Raw genomic sequence first — 19,743 nt, forward strand, 5'->3', positions numbered from 1 at the left:
TTACAGAGGGCAAAAACTGGACTCTCAGACCACTGCACTTTGTATCTGTGGCTCTGCCCCCCAAAGCCAAGGGGTCCTGTGCACCACCTTCCCCCAGTCCCACTCTTATTGCCTCCTTCTGCACGTTTTCTCCCTTTAGACTGTAAGCTCCTTGAGGGTTGGGGCTGTCTTTTTATTGGCTGTACCCCCAATGTGTTAGTGCCTGGCATGGTGCAGGCACTTCATAAATTTTTACTGGATCAGAGAATGGCCTGTTCACAAGGGCAGGATTCTCCCGTTTCTTGGTAGAAACAAAAGTGTTCTTATTTATAAAATATAGAATGACCATCTATACAAAAAGAGGGGCAGTGACATCATTTACCTATGCTCATTACACACTCTCATTACTGTGTACACACATGTAAATAGTACATCTTCTGCAACAGAAAGTTGAGGGCACATTCATGAAATAAAAAATTCCAAAAATAAGATCTAAAACCACCCTAATTATTGCCTCTGTCTTGCAGACCCCAAATAACTAATCCCTCCAGACCATGTTTCTCATATAGCCTTAGACCTAAAAACTACAACGTCAGTTGTTATTAGTTTACTGCCTTCCAGTTGAAGGATAACAACATACCATGTGGATAAGCAATACAGGAGGCGCACCCCTTGGAAATAGCAGCAGCAGCCATAAGTCCAAAAAAGCTGGTGGAGTTTCTGCTTCTCTCCGCTGCATTTGCAGAAGGGGTTAATGGGACCTCTTTTAGCCATTTCTTCAAGCTTTCATAAATAGCAAAACAGATTATGGTCTCTGAGATGCCAGCATAAGAGGCGGTTAATCCTCTATAAAATCCACGAATGCCTTCGGTCTGGTAAACATAACGAGCACACTGGACAGTGTTCATTTGTTTGGAACCCCTTACTCTGCAGAGGAAGTGATAAAAGGAGCAATTAACATACAGATTAGTTTTAATTCTTACCACTACACCAAACCACTAACTTAGAAAACTAGAATGGGGATCCCTTATTAACCAACTTTTATATGCAATTAGGACTGACAGTGATGATAGATTTTGGACTTCTGCTAACCATCAGACCTTCAAGCAGAGTTCAGAAGAAGAAAAAAAATAATCACAGTTTTCTCTCCATGCCCTCAATTCTGAGTTTTCCACAACAAATCAAGCAGCAGAGGCTCTACATATGCCACTTTGAACATTGGCTGCACTAAACAAGACTGGCACACTAACCTTCTGGGTTGCACTGTCACATAAACAAGAAAAACAAGCACCTAAACAAGAAAATAATTTGCCAAGACTACTTCCTCCCATGTTATGCAGACAGAAAATATGTGAAACAAAATAAAAAGATTAGACAAATTAATTAACAAATTCAGAGAGGAACTGCCATAATATAAATTTTGAAACATCAGTTTCTGGCATAAACCCAGTCATAAGACAAAATAAGTCTTTGAGGAACATTATCATAATGAATTCCTGTGCAATTACACTTGGAGGTTTATTTTGATGGATGAATTTCACTGATGTTGGCATTTTCTGTGTACAGTTTTATTTCCAATTTCATGTATTAAATCAATCAAAAGGACCTGGTAGGTACAAATCACCGCTAGAGGCTAGGAATACAAAAACCAAAACCAAACAGTTCCAGCGTGGGCAAGGCTGCTGACTAGGCAAAAAAGAAATTTATTCAATCAAGGAAGCAGACGCTGCTTTAGACAGCCAAGGTGCTGAGTGAGGACTGCAGTGCTGAGGAAGCTTTCCTCCCTCTGTGGATGGCAGTCTCTGAAAGCAGAGTCAGGATGCAAAAAAACCACCTTCAGGACTAAGAGGCAGATTGCTACCAACCAATTAAGGAAATAGAAATTAGCGAAACTGCATGCATGGTCTAGTCAAAATCTTAATTATTTATAAATTGCCTTGCACAGCAGATACAAAGGCAAGTCCAAGGAAAATGGTTGTTTATGACAGACTTCCTCTGAATCATCATTAAATAACCTTTTATTGGTATTGGGTATTATGAAGAAGCACAGGTAAAAAAAATTCTTTCTCAATCAATATGCAGTAGGACACATATGCAGAACTCAATGAATTACTTACTTTCGTTCTAACTGCATCCGGGTTTTAACCATCCATATAGGATTCATTAAGGTATTTGTGACAAAAGCTAAAAAGAGAAAAATAGTAAAACTGTAAGGGAGAGGAAAGGGGAAAGCATTTATGTAGCACCTACTGTATGCTAGGCACTGTGCTGAGTACTTTACAAAGATTATCTCTTGATCCTTATAACAATGTCTTCATTTGACAATTGAGAAAACTAAGATAAAGAGAGGTTAGTTAAGTGACCTGTCCAGGGTCATACAGTTAGTAAGGGTCTGAGACTGGATTTGAATTCAGATCCTCCAGAGCCCAGGTCCAGTGATCTCTATCCATTGTGCTACCTAGCACTAAGATCACTGAACACAATGAAGAACATAAAACCAGGTATTGTTAATTGTATAAATGCAAACTGACAGCTAGAAGCAACTACAATCTACCCATAGTCACTACCCTCAGCTCTGAATGACTGATAGATTGAAGTCATGCTTCCTATGATTTGAAAAGACTGACAGAACCTCAGACTTGGGAGGGACTTTTGGGAAGAGATAACTGCAGCCTAAAGGTGAAGGACTTGAGGTCAACTTGTTCTGAGGTTATATTATGATTCAATGAATCTAAAAATCCACCCTCAGGTTGCCATGGCTGTGGCCTGGACCAGCAATACCCCAAACCTGCAGGTGGCGCTGCTGATACTTCTCCTGAGCCTCTGGGGCAGCCTAGTGCTGAGATCACAAGCACTCACTGGGCCCTGGCTTGGGGAAATGTCTTTAACCAAGTGCCAGCTCTCCTAGCACACACAGACAGGTGAACAGGCTCCTCATCTTATGACTCACTGGCAATGTTTTTCCAAGCATCCTCACAAGAAACTTACAAAGTAAGTGCTGTTACTGTCCCCATTTTATAGAAAAGTAAGCTGGAGAGATGTCACGTGACTTGCCCAAGTCCACACAGCTAAGAGCTTGAGGAAGGATTTGAATTCAGGTCTCCCTGACAGCCTCCCACTCCAGCACTCTATCCACTGGGCCACCTATACCCCATATCATAACATGTATCTGGGGTGTGTATTTTTCCAAAGAATGTTTTTCCAAAAACATAATTCTCAAGAGTGTAGTCTTCTATTTATTTCCTCAGCAATCACAATTCCAGAAAAAGGAAAATAAAAACAAAAGGCTAAATACTTCATTATAAGGACTCAACAACATTTTTAAAAAAATGTTGGAACACAAATCTTGGATTAGTTTATTAGGTTTATCAATTGAGCGGAAATCATGTGAAGTGATGGAAGAAAGGGAAGATTAAAGTATGTAAGACTGGGGAGAAGTTACAATCTCATCAGGGAGATAAAACCAAAAAACACCACAATATCTTATAAAGAAATGTAAACAGGTAAGGTCAGTAACATGCAAGGGAAAATGTGCACCAGAGAACAAGGGTTGTAGTCTGAAAGGAAACCCCCAATCACACGCAATGAAATGGCAATGCCACAAAGCTTCAGACTGCCCTCTTTCATAAGAAGTAAATATAAAAGAAGACTAGCTAACTTAAGCACAGGGGAGGAATGTTCAGCTGCCACCAAAATCACCTACCTGCAGAGCCGGAGGAGAAAACGTGGACAATATTGCTGTTCGGCACAAAAATGCCATTAAACTGCTCTTTGGCCTTGGAGTAACATGCGAAGTATACAGCCCTGTTCGAAGAGAGAAGGAAACAGCTAAAGATAATATCAATCTGCAAACAAAGCCTTCAGCTCATCCACACCAAGACCAACTTCAAGCACAGTAGAGAATTATTGTCCCTCCAGGAATTTTATACAATGATGAGTTTTCCAGAACAGTAGAAATAACCTGAATGAGTATTTTACCAGATAAATGAAGATAATCTGTCCAATTTCTCAAAACATTTTTATGGAAAATATCCTGTAACTATACTAAAGACACCTTAATACTTATATACTGTATCTTAGTAACCAGAATGTCTGAAGTTATCAAAGGAATTGCCACTGTGGTGACACTTTCCATGGATGCAGATCATAATTTGTGAGGGTACTGCTTGAAGTATGGTGTACAGTACACAGAATGGTGGACTTATGAGTTAAATCCTGCCTCAGACACTTACTAGTTACATGACCCTGGACAAGTCATTTAACCTCCACCTCGATTTTCTCATCTGTAAAATGGGGAAAATACCTTACAGAGTTGTTGTGAAGCTCAAATGAGTTACCAATACGTAAAGCAATTTATAAACCCTAAAGTACTATATTAATGCTAGACAGTATTACTGAATAACTTAGGGTAACAGTTCAATAAGCATCAGAGGCAGGATTTCAACCCAGTTCTTTTCTGACCCTGGAGCCCAGCATTCTATCCAGGCTGTCTCTAGCTATGGTACATTAATCATCATTAACTTAGTCTTTCTCTTGATGATTAAGGGTTAGAGACATTACCCATTGTTCTGTGTTGTAATCATTTCAGAGGCCACTGAGGTTGTAAGGTCCTGACTGCCTCCTGTCGAACATTCTGTTCTAACTGGCACATCTCTTCTCCCTCCCCACAGAGCCATCTTGGCTCTTCGTTGTCACTTATCTACCCCGTCTAGCGTGTCTTACTGACCACTGTCCTCTTCTTTCCTGCTTTTTTCCTTTTCATCTCTTCTCTCTTTTTCTGTCACTTCTGAGTCTCATCACTAGAATGCTCTTCTTCTGTTACTGATCATGTTATCCCTTATATAGTCTTCAAATATGCAAGTCCCTTTTACTATTTTTGTTACTGTTTATGTTTACCCAGAGGTTTTCATCTATTCAAAAAGGCCACATTTCCATGCGTTTGATGTGTTGCTGAATATGAATTTCAACTATAGTGACTCACGAAATTTGAAAAAGGCTGAACTAATCCCTCAGATTCAGCAAGAATATAGATTTTATTTCCTCCATGTACTCCCAATATTATAAACTTCTTAGTGTACTATTGGTTTATAACTTTTTATTATCTAAAACTGTGTAAAGGACTAAACTGTACAATAAAAAGAAATATTAGTTTTATAAAAGGTAAATTATGATAGGCTCATAGTCTAATAGAGAAGTACATACTCATTTTTAACCCCAAAAAAACCCAGTAATCATAACTTCAACTACAGTATGCTCCAACATTTTATTTGTTAAATAACTTTGTATAAATTAAATATCAATATACTCCCAACACATGAATAAAGAAACTTAGCAACATTACCTTGATTTTTAAAAAAGATCATCTTACATTGTAAGTTATATGAATATTTTCTCATTCTTACCTTGATGGTGCAACTCCAACCAAGTTTGGACCCAAGCCTCTAAAAAGTGACCTTGGTCCCTCTTTCTCCAAAATTGACCTGGACAATAAAAATACCCATCAAAAACCTTTGTGCATGACAAATTATGGAAAATTATAAAACTTAATCAGTTAGCCATCAAAATTAGTTCATTGGAAGAGGCAGAACCAGACACTGGATACTTCAGTCTACTTGCAAGAGTATGAAATGCAGTAACTGGGACCCTCTTTTAGCTGAGTGTAAAGATATGCTTAAAGAACATTAGTATACTGTCTATAAAAGGTGCTAAATAGATTTTCTGAAATAATAACGAGTTGTTTCATAAAACAAAATTTTATTCCTGGAATAAAATATCCAGCGCCCATATAATTAGCTAAAATCATGACGTAAGGTGAATGAATTTAATTAAAATCATCTATTTAAAAATAAGGCTCACCATGTGAAGAAAACAAAGTTCAAAAGATATCCTTTATTTGAATTTTCTATTTTATGACTGTACTCTCTATTGTTTAAAGCAGAAGGAATCTCCAAAATCATGCATCCAAACCTTTACCAGGATCATTATTTGTGTATAAGTTTTAAACATTCATTTCCTAGTACAGCTGCATATTATGTAAAGGCTGAAAGTTCCAATTATCTGCAAGGAAATTACTGTGACTGAAAACTTAGCATATTTACAGTGAATTCTTCTTTCTAGACTACCATATTAATTTGGACATATGCCTAAGGTTTTTCCCCATGAAAAAGGTTGATTTTTAAGGTTTTGGTCAGGAAGAAATAAGTCAATGTCAATAAAGCCTACGAAACTGCAATTAACCAAAAATGAAAGACAGAGTAGTTAGAAAGCTGCAAGTCTGGAAGTCCTGCCTCTGACATACTGGCTAAGTGACACTTGTTCAATCACTTTAGCTCTCAATGCCCCAGGCGATACTCTAATACTAGCTAAGAGAGCTGCAGAGTGAGTGCCAATAACTCTTTCAGACTGTAGTGTTGGTAGCTTACAATGGTCCTTAATTTTCTATTCCTGGGAGGTTTTCCTTACTGGCAAGCATCAACTCAAGCACTTACTAGTTGACTCTTGGTTTAGGGGCTCCATGAGCAAATTTAGTTCTTCCTTCTCCCTATGTGAAATGAACATGCACATCACTTATGTTTCTCTTACACCAAATGCAAAGTCTCAAAGAAAAAATTTCTATACTCTGCCAGGTCCTATAATGAGGATGCCCCAGTGGAATGGAATGTGATAGCAAGAGCTATACCTTTGGCCACTGCCAACTGTCTTCGATGATGAAATTCATGATAAAGAGTTTTCAAATGGATCAAAACCCTTAAAAAGGGTCTGGTCTGTTTGTGGCCATCTAGGCAGCACACTGTGCAGCATCACAGTCCATTTAAAGCAGCCTTGGCTACAGGAAGAGCAAGCCTCTAATACATAATGCACAGAAAGGGTCCTCCAGTGGCTCACTCGGCGGAACTGCAGGTATGCCAAGGAACAGCACACGGCCAAACTGCACATCACAGAATCCAACACTGTGACCTAGGGACATCTTTCTCAATGTTTTCTAGAGCAACAGACTTCCATAATGGAACATTTGAGCATCAAAATAAGATTAGTGCCTGATACAAAGTAGATGCTTGCACTGAATGAAAAAAATAAAACACTTAGAGATGAAAACAAATGTTTTCCCAGCTTTAAAAACACAGCTACCAGTCTCTAGATGCTTTAGTTCAGAGAGAGGAATAACAGCTAATGACCTAAAGATTGGGTTATGTCAGTCACGGCATGCAAATCAAAAGATATCACCCTTTAAAATATCAATTATTAAGGTAATGGTTATATCCTTAACAAGTTATGTTACATTCTAGGATTTTATTAAACATAGAGCCCAACAGGTCTGATTAGGGCTAGAAAGCTGCCCATTTTCCTATCAGATAGCAAGGAAGTACCTCAGCTACTTAAAGCCCAAGAGCTCTGAAATTCACCCTGCAGAAGACTTTTAAATAAGGAATTATCTAAAATCAACTGGTAAATGACCACAGGCTGCTAAAATTTACATTTGGCTTGTATCTAATGATGACAATTTGGTCTCTTTTCCAATAGTTATAGCTTACTGAAGCATTCGAAATTTAAGGTCCTTATTCCTCTATTTCTATCCGGCTAACACAAAACTGAGACAGAACGAAAAATGTCTTATTTGCACTTTGCAGTACTAACTAACCTATTCAGTTAACAGCCTTATCGGTTTGGAAAAATTAAAGGTAATTGTTTAAACTTTACACAAATGATCCTATTTTAGTTCCTCCTTGTGGGCTTTAACACATGCTAGGAATGTTAGTTTTCATGTCTTCTTTTGAAAATTTGAACAAAGGATATATATAACGTGTCCCAACTGTCATCTTTCCCTTCTGAAAAGTCTTTTCCACTTACTTGGTGCATTTAACACCAGATACATTTTTCACTTAAATCAGAAGTTATCTCAAGCTCTTCCTTGACTCATCGGACACAGATCCTAAAAGAGGTTCCTTTTTGGCTATTTACTGAAGTCACCCAAAACTGAATAAGGATAAAGCAGTATACCCCTGCTGACACCCATGTAACAGCTTCCCTATTACAGTAAATGTAAATTCATTAGTCATGAATTATTTGGCAAGCACATGAGAAAGTTTATTTTCAGTGATAGTAAGCTGACAGAATACTGTCTCAGTTTCAACATTTCAAAACATTTCATAAAGTAGGATATTATTGCTTGAACTTGTGAACAGACATACCATAACCAAGGTGGTGCTTTGTATAATCCAGCACTTGAATTTAAAATGGCTGGTTTTTCCAATGTTAAAAGATCTTCAAAAACAAAATAAGGAAGGTGAGAATTCATAAATGGATGGATTTCACTGCACACTGGAATTATTAATTAATTATCGGAATTATTATCAATAATTTCCAGTGTGTTATAACTGGCAGGAGATGAGTTAGGACATGAGTTGGCTTCCCTCATCCTGATCTCCCAGTTCCTTCTCCCCTTTCCTGTACTTCATCCTACCACCCACTTATTCACCTGGGGACTGTTGCTGGGGGCTGTTGACTCCCTTTCTCTAGCTCTGTTCCTAATCCTGTAGTTTAGGCCTGCTCACCAGCCAGCAGCTGGTGTTGGTCTGTCTCTGCCCAAAACACCTGATGAATGTTTGGCATTCATTATGAGCAAAATGCAATGTGTCTTTTAAAAAAATATCTAAGCATTTCCCTATGTGTTCCTTTTTGCAAAAGGTGTGAATGAACAATACTGTTACCCATCATAGATATTAAAGAAAAAAATAAAATGGGCTCTCTCAATTTTATGCCATTTTCTACCACCACCACAAGCTAAAAGAAAAAATGTTTTAACTAAAAAGTTACATTGACAATCCCAATGGTCCCGTTTTCCAGATACAAGCTTTAGATGTCTGCAGTATCTTCTGAATATTTAAGTTTTGCTAAGAACAAGGAAGTGTAACAACTTCTCCTTAAGTGGCTCAGGTATAAAGACAAACATTTCCAAAACAGCCTCCCTGCCATCATTTGTGCCTCCCAGCATGCACTCCTCTTTTCCTTTTTCACTGTGTCACCAAAAGGATCTGGCCAGCTCCTACAGTGCCCCTTTAGTTTCCTTTTATAAAGCCTACTTGAGATTTGATCACAAGCTGCTGACATTTTGTGCACTATCACCCCTTATCCAGGGAGCAAGGACACTTTTGAGTAATGTTGGTAAGATGGCTAAAAAAAAAAAAAAATCTCGTTTAAATTAGGTTAACACCATTCCAACAGAAATCTATTTTCATTTCGTGTGTTCTATGTTCCAGGATGTTAAGCATCATAAGGTCAAGAGCTTAGAAACAAAAATAAAACCACTCACTTCAGAACCTGTAAGAGTCCAGGTGATACTGATGTTGGCCTGACCACTCCTGCTCCACTAATGGTCCCCAGTTGAACTTGAGGATAGTAGACAGTTCGTAAAGCTAATCTTGAAGACTGAAGTCTGGTCTTGATTACCTCTAGAGGACAAGTAAAAATAGCACCAACAGTGCCCCCACACCTGTAAGGCAGAATTTAAAACATCAGAAAAATACATAATCACGAAGTGTAAGCAAAATCCTTGTTTTAGTAAACTTCCAACACAAAGTATTTAAATCTCATTTATTTCTACTAATTTAGAGTTAACCCTGGCTTAATGAACTCATCTTTAAAATACACAAAGGAGGGTCGGCTAGGTGGCACAGTGCGCAGTGAATAGAGCACTGGCCCAGAAGTCAGGAGGACCTGAGTTCAAATCCATCCTCAGGCACTTAACACTTACTAGTTGTGTAACCTTGGGCAAGTCACTTAACCCGAACTGCCCTGCATTCTCCCCTCCAAAAAGCAAAAAAAAAAAAAAAAAATCAATCAATAAATAAATTAAAATACACAAAGAAGAAAAGGTTTGCTGAGCCAAGTAGTGGACCCAAGAAGGTCTCAGGTATTTTAGAATAATTAGCACCATTTCAGTCTTTAAATTAAGATATAGGGTCATTTTCTTTTAAAAACAATTCATTGGATTTCTACCTGTTTCCCTCTCCCTCCCTTCCCACCAGGTCTAACAGCCAGAACATGGGACCCAGATTAGCTGAGTTTCATATACTGTGCCTTACATGCTGCAGTTGTGTGACCCTACACAATCATTTAGTGTCCTAGGTAGCTCTCTAAAAAAAATGTAGATTGTTGTAGAGAAGTTGCTTATCTACATAAGCACAGGGAGTTCCCTCATCAGGAAACAAATGATGACGGGTCCAGACCAAAAGAAAAAAAATCTATGTATTTCACAGGACTTAAGGTTGGAAAGGTCCTGAGAGGCCATCAAATCCAATCTCCTAATTTTATAGAAAAGGAAACTGAAGCACAGAAAGGTTAAATTATTTATCCAGAGTCATATAACTAGTAAATGCCTGGAGGCAGAATTAAAACTCAAGACTTCCTGACTCCAAGTTAGGCTGACTATCCACTACACCACTTAGCTGCCTGTATACACATCACCTAGCTGCTTATAAATGTCATACTGTGTCAACTACAGACTATAGTTTTCTCTGCCAAAATAATCTGCCTTGTATAAAAGCTGACAGCAATTTAGGGTTTGTGTTAACTTCTGTTATAGGGTTATATTTTTTACTTGAATATAAATAACTGGATTTCTGGCCACAGATGGCTGTCTGAATAAAGACAGCTTAACTCCAGCAAAAACTTAAATATAGCAACAAATGAAATCATGATCAAGAAATCCAATGACAAACTATAATAAGTGACTTATTCCACTCTGAAACTGCACAAGCCCTGAGGCTTCTACCTGGGTAAGAACCAGAGCGTAGAAGAGGAAAGCACTGACTACACCTCTCCCCAGATCACACCATTTTGGAAGCACAGAAAACTTAAAGACTCCCAGAACTAGCTGTGAACAGAGCAGGTAGAAAAAGTCTGAAACTTGGGACCGTGCCCCCTCACCCCGGGTGAGAAGAATCTAACGTAAAGTTTAAAGTCAAGAAACAGGTTGGAAAAATGAGCAAACAACAAGAAAGAATCTGACTGTAAAAAGCTACTATGGTGGACAAAGAAGGTCAAGACACAAACCCAGAAGACAATGATGTGAAAACATCTACAGGCAAAGCCCCTAAGAAAATTACAGATTAGACACAAGTCCAACAAGAACTCCTGGAAGAAATAAAGAAAAAGACTTTTTTTTAACCAAGTTAGAGCAATAGAGGAAAAACTGGGAAAAAAGATGAGAGCAATGTAGGAAAATTAAGAGAATTAACTGTTTGGTAAAAGAGCCACCAACAATACTGAAGAAAAAAGACTCCTTAAAAAACAGAATGGACCAAATGGTAAAAAATAAAAGGTACAAAACCTCACTGAAGAACTCTCTAAAAAGCAGAACTGGTCAAGTAGAAGTTAATGATACATCAAGAAATAAAACAAAGTCAAGAAAATGAAAATGCAGGCCTTTGGCCTCAGGTCTCTAGAACTCTCTCTGGAGTGCTATAAAGGGCCTAGAAGATCCAGCCCTTTGAAACCTCAAAAATCTAGCTAGGGATGTGATGCAGGGGTTGGAGGTTAGCATCAGAACTCATATATCTCAGACTGAAACTAAGAAGGGTTGATCACTCCACTAAAAAACAGCAAGAGGCAGTCTGACTCAGGTAGAAAGTACCAATTTTGGAATTAAGGCTGGAGAAATGACTAAACCAAAGACACCAGTCATATAAAGCACTATTGTAGATTCAAGATAGCCACAGGCAATAGTACTCAAGGTAGTCTAAGACACAAAAGACAGGCCAGAAACAAATGTAGCCTGCAAGGTTCAGTATCTGGAAGCAGCAAGAGTAGAGGCCTCCCCAGAAAAAGCCCCAGCCAAGGCAGCCAGAAACACATAGTATCAACTTTGGAAATAACCAAGAGTGTCAGTAACCAGTGTAGTAGAAAACTCAGGCCTGGTAAAGCCACAATGCTGAAGTAGAAGAACATTCAAGTTGAACTCTCCCAACATTCCCCTCCAAACAAATTTAAAATCATGCATCAAATTGAATTCTGGAGTAGCACAGCCACCAAAAAATTGGAGCGAGATATTTTTCTACCCTGAGACAACTCAGTAAGTCAGAAGGAAAGTTCTGTGGCACTGGGGCAAAAGCTGGTCAGAAGCACAGTGTGGTCCAGAGACATTAAGAGGATTGAACAATGGTCAGAAAGAGATGACAGAGAATCTTTGTGTAGGTACTGGGCACAGGACTGGGTGCTGTTTGGCTTCATTTCCCATTACCTAGCTCTAAGGCGGAGAGGATCATTCAAAATGACAAGGGATTCTGCCTCATAATCATTATATAAAACAAGTGCCTATAGCACATCAATAATATACTGCACCTCAAACAAAGGTTATCTTATGTTAAATTCTACTCTATAGTGAACAGTAGCACAGCAAGGCTCCAGTGTTTTTACAAGAGCATATACTCACAGTATAGACAAGGGAACTACCACCTCCACTCCCAATGCACCTGACCAGAATATTGTAACCACCAGATTATAGACTGAAAGAACAAACAATTGATAGTACTGAGTCAGAGGCAGAAGAAAAGCAGTCTGAAGGGTCATGACTTACAGCAACTAGACTTTTCTGACTATTTAGGGACATCGTGGTTAAACATTTTCTAGTTGCACCATACCTAGGATCACAGATTTGGAACTGAAAAGGGCTTTAAGAGATGAATTCCAATCCCTTCCTATGACAAAGGAAAACACTGAGGACCCTGAGAGACTTGCTCAGGTTCATACAGACTCCAGGATTTGAACCCTGAACCTCTGATTCCAAATCTAGGTGCTTTTTCTACTACATCACACATTTTTTTATCTCTATTATTTAGTCCAATTAAAAGCTGTGCCCTGGAATGCCTAAAAAAATGCTATGCACCAAGTGTTATAATCCAATTAATTCTTGGCTATACGTAATAAGGTGAAATGTAGAAAACCTGGTCTTCCAGTCAAGCTTTGCCTCCCTCACTTAAAACAGAGTACAGCAGAATTTCATGTTACTATTCAAGTAAAGAGCTACTCTAAAAAAGCAGATAGAACATATCTAAAGAAACAGGTGTAATAGTGTTGGGCAGGACATGAGAAGCAAAAAATAAAATTCTATGGCCCAAGTAAATTCAAATCATTACTGTTTTCTCTTCAAAAAATTCCATATATTTGGGGAACACCATCCCCCACACACACCATATTTGAAGCTCTTACTAATAATCTCATCACATGCAATTAGCCTCTGCACCTGGCAGCTGGGGTTAGATTAATGCAGTGTTTGAAGTGTACTTGTGTTTAATAAAATGACTCTCAATGGAAAGAAAATGTGGGTTCTGAGTATGTCCTTTCATCAGCTCACACAGTTTCATGGTCAGCTGCATTCATAACCCTGATCAACTGTCTTCCTAATCTATGCCACTGGTCAGGGAGGATCAGGAAAAATTGTGGATAAATAAAACACACCCAGCTGGCAAGGAGTCAGTACTGTCTTCAAGAGGCTAGCACAATTATACCCATGATTACTTTTTTATGACACTATTTCTTTACAATTTTTAACACACTTTTCCAGAATGAATCTCTTGAACCTTGTACATTACTTAGACATAATACTGGTTTCAAAAGATCTTTGAGAGGTAATTTAAGATGTTACATCAAAAAAGCTGAGTATAGGGGCAGCTAGGTGCCGCAGTGAATAGAGCACTGGCCCTGGAGTCAGGAGGACCTGAGTTCAAATCCGGCCTCAGACACTCAACACAAAAAACTAGCCATGTGAACCTTGGGCAAGTCACTTAACCCTAAGTGCCCTGCCTTCCTCCTCCAAAAAGACAAAAAAAAGTTGAGTATAAATTTTAATACCTCCAACTGGATCAAAAGAACCAATTCTAATTTCAAAACATTCCTTCTTGAACCAACCATTTTATCACTATGATGTGCAAAAATCATCCATTACTGCTAATCAATATATTTTCAAGTTCAAATAATCTGGGTTCTGGAAAAAGGTTATCATAGCAATTTTCAGCTCAACGTTGGCCTTTTTCCCCTCATGAATAAATAAAACATGTTTACTGGAGTCTTCTCTGAGAAAAAAAATTAAGCTAAGTTATAAAAACACAACTTTTAATCTTTTTTTTTTAAAGCAAAAAAAATTCTTATAAGTTTTCAATATTTCAGAGCTGTCCACATAGCATTAAAGCTTGAAAACCTCAGCATCAAGAAGACCTAGATTTATTCAAGTTCTGCCTCTGGCATACACTAGCTTAGTGTCCCAGGGTAAGTCATGTGCCTTGAGCAATTCTTTAAGATAGTAATTTGCAGAGAAGGTTCTGGCTCACATCTGTGGAAGCTCATCTAGGAATCCCTATGCCAATGAAATAAGTCCTATTCCTATCCTGTCAATTATCAGTGACATATAATGTAAATGAATTTTGTCAATACATGAGAGACTACAAGATTCAGATCTTCTCATCTTAAATGAGCTTTGTCCCTGACTTTCTAGAAATTTCTCTATAGAGAAAAACCACTCAATACACTGGAGACTTCTATCTTACTCTTTTAACAGGATGGGGGGAGAAAGGAGAGAGGCGAAGGAATCAGTACAACACTCAAATTTCCATCTGTTATTCATCTCTCTTGCTACATGAGACCAAATGTTCCATCTATATAGCCTTATTTTTATTTGCTTCTTATACTTAAGTCATTTTTTATAACATGTATCCTCACCACCATCATGTGCTTTAACATGTAATCCCAAGGGTTTCAATGTGGGGCCATGACATGGGACAATTCGTGATATCACTTAAACTGCTGGTACTCTATCCTCTTTCTCCAACAATGGCTCCTACCACATCTGTTGAAACCAGTGATAGCAAATAGGTAATGGATTCAGGATAAAGTTGGCCAACTGCTTAGTCAAAAGGATACCACTATTTAAAACAGGGAACATGCTAGAAGATAGTATATACAATAAAATACCTAAAGTTAAGAACTTTTCAAAGATCAATCATACAGTCTTAAAGAGTTGGGAAGGAACCATCTAGTCACAAAATCATTCCTGCAACACAGCCAACAAGTAGTCTTTCACCCTCTCTTCTTGAAGACCTCCAATGAGGGAACACAATACCTCCTGAGGTAATCTCATTCTACTTTTGGATAGTTAATCAATACCTCTTTGAGGTTCATGTTTCTAACTTGCTACACTACAACTGGACTGGATTCCAGGATTCAACTTTTATTTTATTTTCACTTTGGCCTCAGGCTTTTTAAAAATGGTCTGACATTGCTTCCATACCCCAGAGAATAATTTATCTCATGATAACAACTTCCTCCTCTGTAAAACAAGTGGAATGGACTAAATGAGTCAAGGTCTCCATAATCCCAAATGAACTGAAAGTTTAAAATATTGTCAGTGGTAAACAAAATGTATGCTCCCTATTCAATTTTAAATTAGACACATTTAACCTTTTACATCCAGCTTTTAAAATAAAATGCAAATTAATGGTGGTTTGTTTTGGTTTTTTTACTTCCATACCACTTTTGATTCATTTTTTCCCCTATGGATTAAGGACCCCTTGAGGAAAAAAAAAATCCTCTCCTCAGGTTTGTTACACAGCATGATTATTCTTGATTCAATTTGTTCAAAATAAGTTTTGTTAATGCTATATTCTGGGCACTTTTTCTTTTTTTATTTATTACTTATTTTTAGAGTCCAAATTATCTTCCTCCTTACCACCCACTCCATTAACTGGGAAGGCAAGCAATATGATTTCAACTAATTATGCAAAACATTATTTCCATGTTAGCCATATTTCCCAAAAAAAGCAAGAAAAAAATTTAAAAATGAGAAATTAAACCTCAATTTGCACTCAAGAGTTCATCAATTCTCTCTTTGGAGATAAATAGCATTTTTTCATCATGAATCATTTGGCACTGTCTTAGATCACTGTATTGATCAAAGTATCTAAGTCATTCATAGCCGTTCAGCAAACAATATTGCTGTTACTGTGTACAATGTTCTCCTGGTTTTGCTCACTTCACTCTGCATCTGTTTATGGAAGCCTTTCCAAGATTTTCTGAAATCATCCTGCTTGTTATTTCCCATAGCACAATATTCCATTACAATCACATGCCACAAATTGTTTGATCATTCTCCAGTGGACATCTCCTCAATTTCCAATTATCTGATACCACAAAAAGTTGCTATGAATATTTTTGTACATAAGTCCTTTTCTTTTTTTCTTTGGGATACAGACCTGATAGTGGCATTGCTGGGTCAAAGGGCTATATAATTTTATAGCGCTTTGAGCATAGTTCCAAATTGTTCTACAGAATGGTTGGACCATCTCCACTCCACCAGTAGTTCCTTAGTGTACCTATTTTCTGTCATCTCCTCCAGCATTTGTCATCTCTGACAGGTGTGAGGTGGTGCCCCAGAGCTGTTCAATATGCCTTTCTCTAATCAATAGTGACTTAAAGCATTTTTTCGTGTGACCATAGATAGCTTTGATTCTTTCTTCTGTGAGCTGCCCGCTTACATCTGGTAAATTGGGGAGTAGCTCTTATTTTTGTAAATTTGACAAAGTTCTATACTCAGTATATGGTTCCTTTATCAAAGAAACTTGCTGTTAAAATTCCAATATTATTTCTTTGTCTATGGTATCTTTTAGCAAAATATAGTTGCCCTGATTTTTGCTTTTGTTTTGTTTAAGAGATCATGATTGCTACCCCTGCTTTTACTTCTGCTAAAGCATAATATTCTGCTCCTGCCCTACATTTTAATTCTGTTTGTGTGTCTTTCTGTTTCAAGTGTGTCTCTTGTAAAAAAACAAAACAAAACATGTTGTTTAACTCTAGTTTCTAATCCATTCGGCTGCCCATTTCCATTTTATGGGTGAGTTCATATCATTCACACTCAATTATGATTTTTACTGTTTTCTCTTCCATCTCATTTTCTTGTTTCTACTTTTTATCCTGTCCCTGCTCCAGTCTACTTTCCTTCTAACCACCACCTCCCTTAATCTGTCCTCCATTTTATTATGCCCTGACTTTTTCTCTTATTCCCTTCCCCTACTAAATCTCTATCAGGTATTTACATTTCCATACACAACCGTGAACATATGTATATATTTTCTTCCTCTTTTAAACCAATTCTGATGAAGAATGAGGTTCAAGCACTGCCTGCTTGAATATGCTGTCCCCTCCCCCTGAATTTCCCCCTCCATTGTAAAAATTCTTTCTTGGGTGCTTCTTTTATGTGAGAAAATTTTCTCCATTTTACCTCTCCCTTCCGCTTTCTCCCTGTGCATCTCTCCTCACTCCATTATTTTTGGAGTTCAATCCAACATAAAATCGATTCAGACCTATGTTGATTTATATAAACTTCTTCTAAGTGTCCTAATAATGATAAAGTGCTAGGAGTTACATGTATTATCTTCCCATACAGGAATGTGAACAGTTGAGTATCTTATGATTACTCTTCCATGTTGACCATTTTATGCTTGAGTCTTCTGTTTGAATGTCAAGTTTTTTATTCAACTCTGGTCTTCTCATCAGGAATGCTTGAAACTTCTCTAATTAATTAAATATCCACTTTTTCTCCTGAAGGAGAAATATATACTAAATTTTACTGGATAGGTGGTTCTTGGTTTTAATCCTAGCTCCTTGCCAAGCAGAATATAATAAATCAAGTTCTCTACTCCATCAAGGTGGAAGCCGCTAAATCTTGTGTGATTGTGACTGTGGTTCCACAGTACTTGACTTGTTTCTTTCTGGTGGCTTGGAAGTATTTTCTCTTTGACCTGGGAGCTCTGGAATTTGTTTATAATGTTCCTGAGAGTTTTCATTTTGAAATCTTGTTCTGGAGCTTGATCATCAGTGGATTCTTTCAATTCCTATTTTACTCTTTGGATCTAAGATATCAGTAGGGCAGTAATTTCTTGAAATACGATGTCTAGGTTCTTTCTTTGATAATGGCTTTCGGGTAGTCCAAAAATTCTTAAAGTATCTCTCCTTGATCTAATTTTCCAGATCAGCTGTTTTTCCTATGTGATATTTCAAATTTTCTTCTATTTTTTCATTCTTTTGACTTTGTTTTATTTTTTCTTCACATGTCATGGAGTCATTAGCTTCCCTTTGCCCAATTCTAATTTTTGAGGTATTCTTTTCTTCAAGTGAGATTTTGTACCTCTTTTCCTATTTCACCAAATCTATTTTTTAAGGAGTTCTTTTCTACAGTGTTTGTTTGTTTTTGTTTTTTGGAGGGCAATTGGGGTTAAGCAACTTGCCCAAAGTCACACAGCTAGTAAGTCTGTCAAGTGTCTGAGGCCGCATTTAAACTCAGGTCCTTCTGACTCCAGGGTGGATGCTCTATTCACTGCACCACCACCTAGCTGCCCCATCTTATCCCTTTCTTTAAAGTTTCCAGGAATTCTTGTTGGGTTTGGATCCAATTAGCATTTTTCATTGAGGCTATTTGTAGCTGTTTTTACACTGCTGTCTTCTGAGTTTATGATCTTGGTCTTCCCTGCCACCACAGTAGCTTTTTAGAGTCAAATTATTTTTTGTTGTTTGCTCATTTTTGAATTTTATGTTAAAGTTGGGTTTGGTTTCCCTGGGGGTGGGGAGGTACTACTCTAAGTTTCAGGCTTTTTCATGCTTTTTTCAGAGCTAGTTCCAGGGGGTCTGCAAGCTTTTCATGCTTACAAAGAGCTGTGATCCTGGGAAAGGCATGGTCACTGATCTCCTGGTCTGAATTCTTGATCTTTACCCAGGAAACACCCCTACTCCACTGCAGCCACAAGCGCTAGTGCTCTTCTTTGCCTTGAAACTGCAATCAGGGCTCCCTTCTCGCTTGTGACCAATCCCCAGAACTCTTCTCTGCACTGGAACTATGACTAAGAAATACATATGGGAATAGACTTGCCAACCAATGTCAACTATACCCACTGCCAGCAAAGGGTCCCCTGTAATCTCTTTCTGATCAGTTGTTAGACCCCCTTACCATCTCTGGGCTGAGAATTTCCAAAGCGCTGCTGCCAAGTGCCACCACCAATGTGAGCGAGAACTCCTACAAATAGACACCCATTCCAGAGTTATAAACTTCTGCCAACCTCCTAAGTTTTCTTAAGCAGAAAAATGTCTCACCCTAACCTTTTCTTGATTCTGTCTTTCCAAAATTTGATTTGAGGCGTTTTTAAAAAGTTGTTTGAAGGTAACTGTCGAGAAAATTCAGCCGGGTTGCCTCTAACCCACCATCATGGCTCTACCCTCTAATTCCTTTCTAAGCAACAATTGAGAGAATCTTATGTTACCCTCATAAAAGAAGATAAATCTGGGATCTGAGGGGAGTTTTGAAAATGAGGAAAAAATTAACTTCTAATAAGCTCTTAGAAACAGGAAAAGTAATGAAAGCATATGGGAACTATAATGATAACACAAAGCCATTTTTCTTCCATTCTGATAAAAGAATATTTCTTCATTACTTCAAGGATCTACAATTTTATCAGAGGTATCTTAATGGAGGGATCAGTTTTCCCATCCAGGCATATAGTTTCTTCAAATGTAAAATGGGGATCATAACAACCCCACAGGGTTGTTGTGAGGATCACATGGGAAAATGTTTATAAAGCACTTAGCCCAGTGCCTAGCACACAGCAGGTAATATATAAAAGCTTATTCTTCCTCCCTCTCTCTCACCATCCACCAAGACACAAGGGCCTACCCGCAACAGGCACCTTACCATCTGTCCTCTCTCTAGCCATTCATTTCCCCCTTCCC

The 19,743-nt window shown here is 38.0% G+C and overlaps 1 protein-coding gene across 1 annotated transcript in view; it reads right to left on the reverse strand.

The window, feature by feature from the left end:
- SLC25A33 (solute carrier family 25 member 33) overlaps nucleotides 1-19,743 on the reverse strand; it is a 30,430-nt gene that overhangs the window by 1,965 nt on the left and 8,722 nt on the right. Inside the window, exons 2-6 of the mRNA XM_069079508.1 lie at nucleotides 9,290-9,469; nucleotides 5,382-5,459; nucleotides 3,683-3,783; nucleotides 2,097-2,163; nucleotides 620-906 (exon numbers count right to left, since the gene is read on the reverse strand). Of these exons, the coding sequence (XP_068935609.1) occupies nucleotides 620-906; nucleotides 2,097-2,163; nucleotides 3,683-3,783; nucleotides 5,382-5,459; nucleotides 9,290-9,469 (713 nt within the window). The remainder of the gene's footprint in view (nucleotides 1-619; nucleotides 907-2,096; nucleotides 2,164-3,682; nucleotides 3,784-5,381; nucleotides 5,460-9,289; nucleotides 9,470-19,743) is intronic.

This window comes from Petaurus breviceps, unplaced genomic scaffold (assembly GCF_028583685.1).
Source record: "Petaurus breviceps papuanus isolate PSGF00001 unplaced genomic scaffold, PetGlider_PUasm1.0 91041, whole genome shotgun sequence".
Taxonomy (NCBI): Eukaryota; Metazoa; Chordata; class Mammalia; order Diprotodontia; family Petauridae; genus Petaurus; species Petaurus breviceps.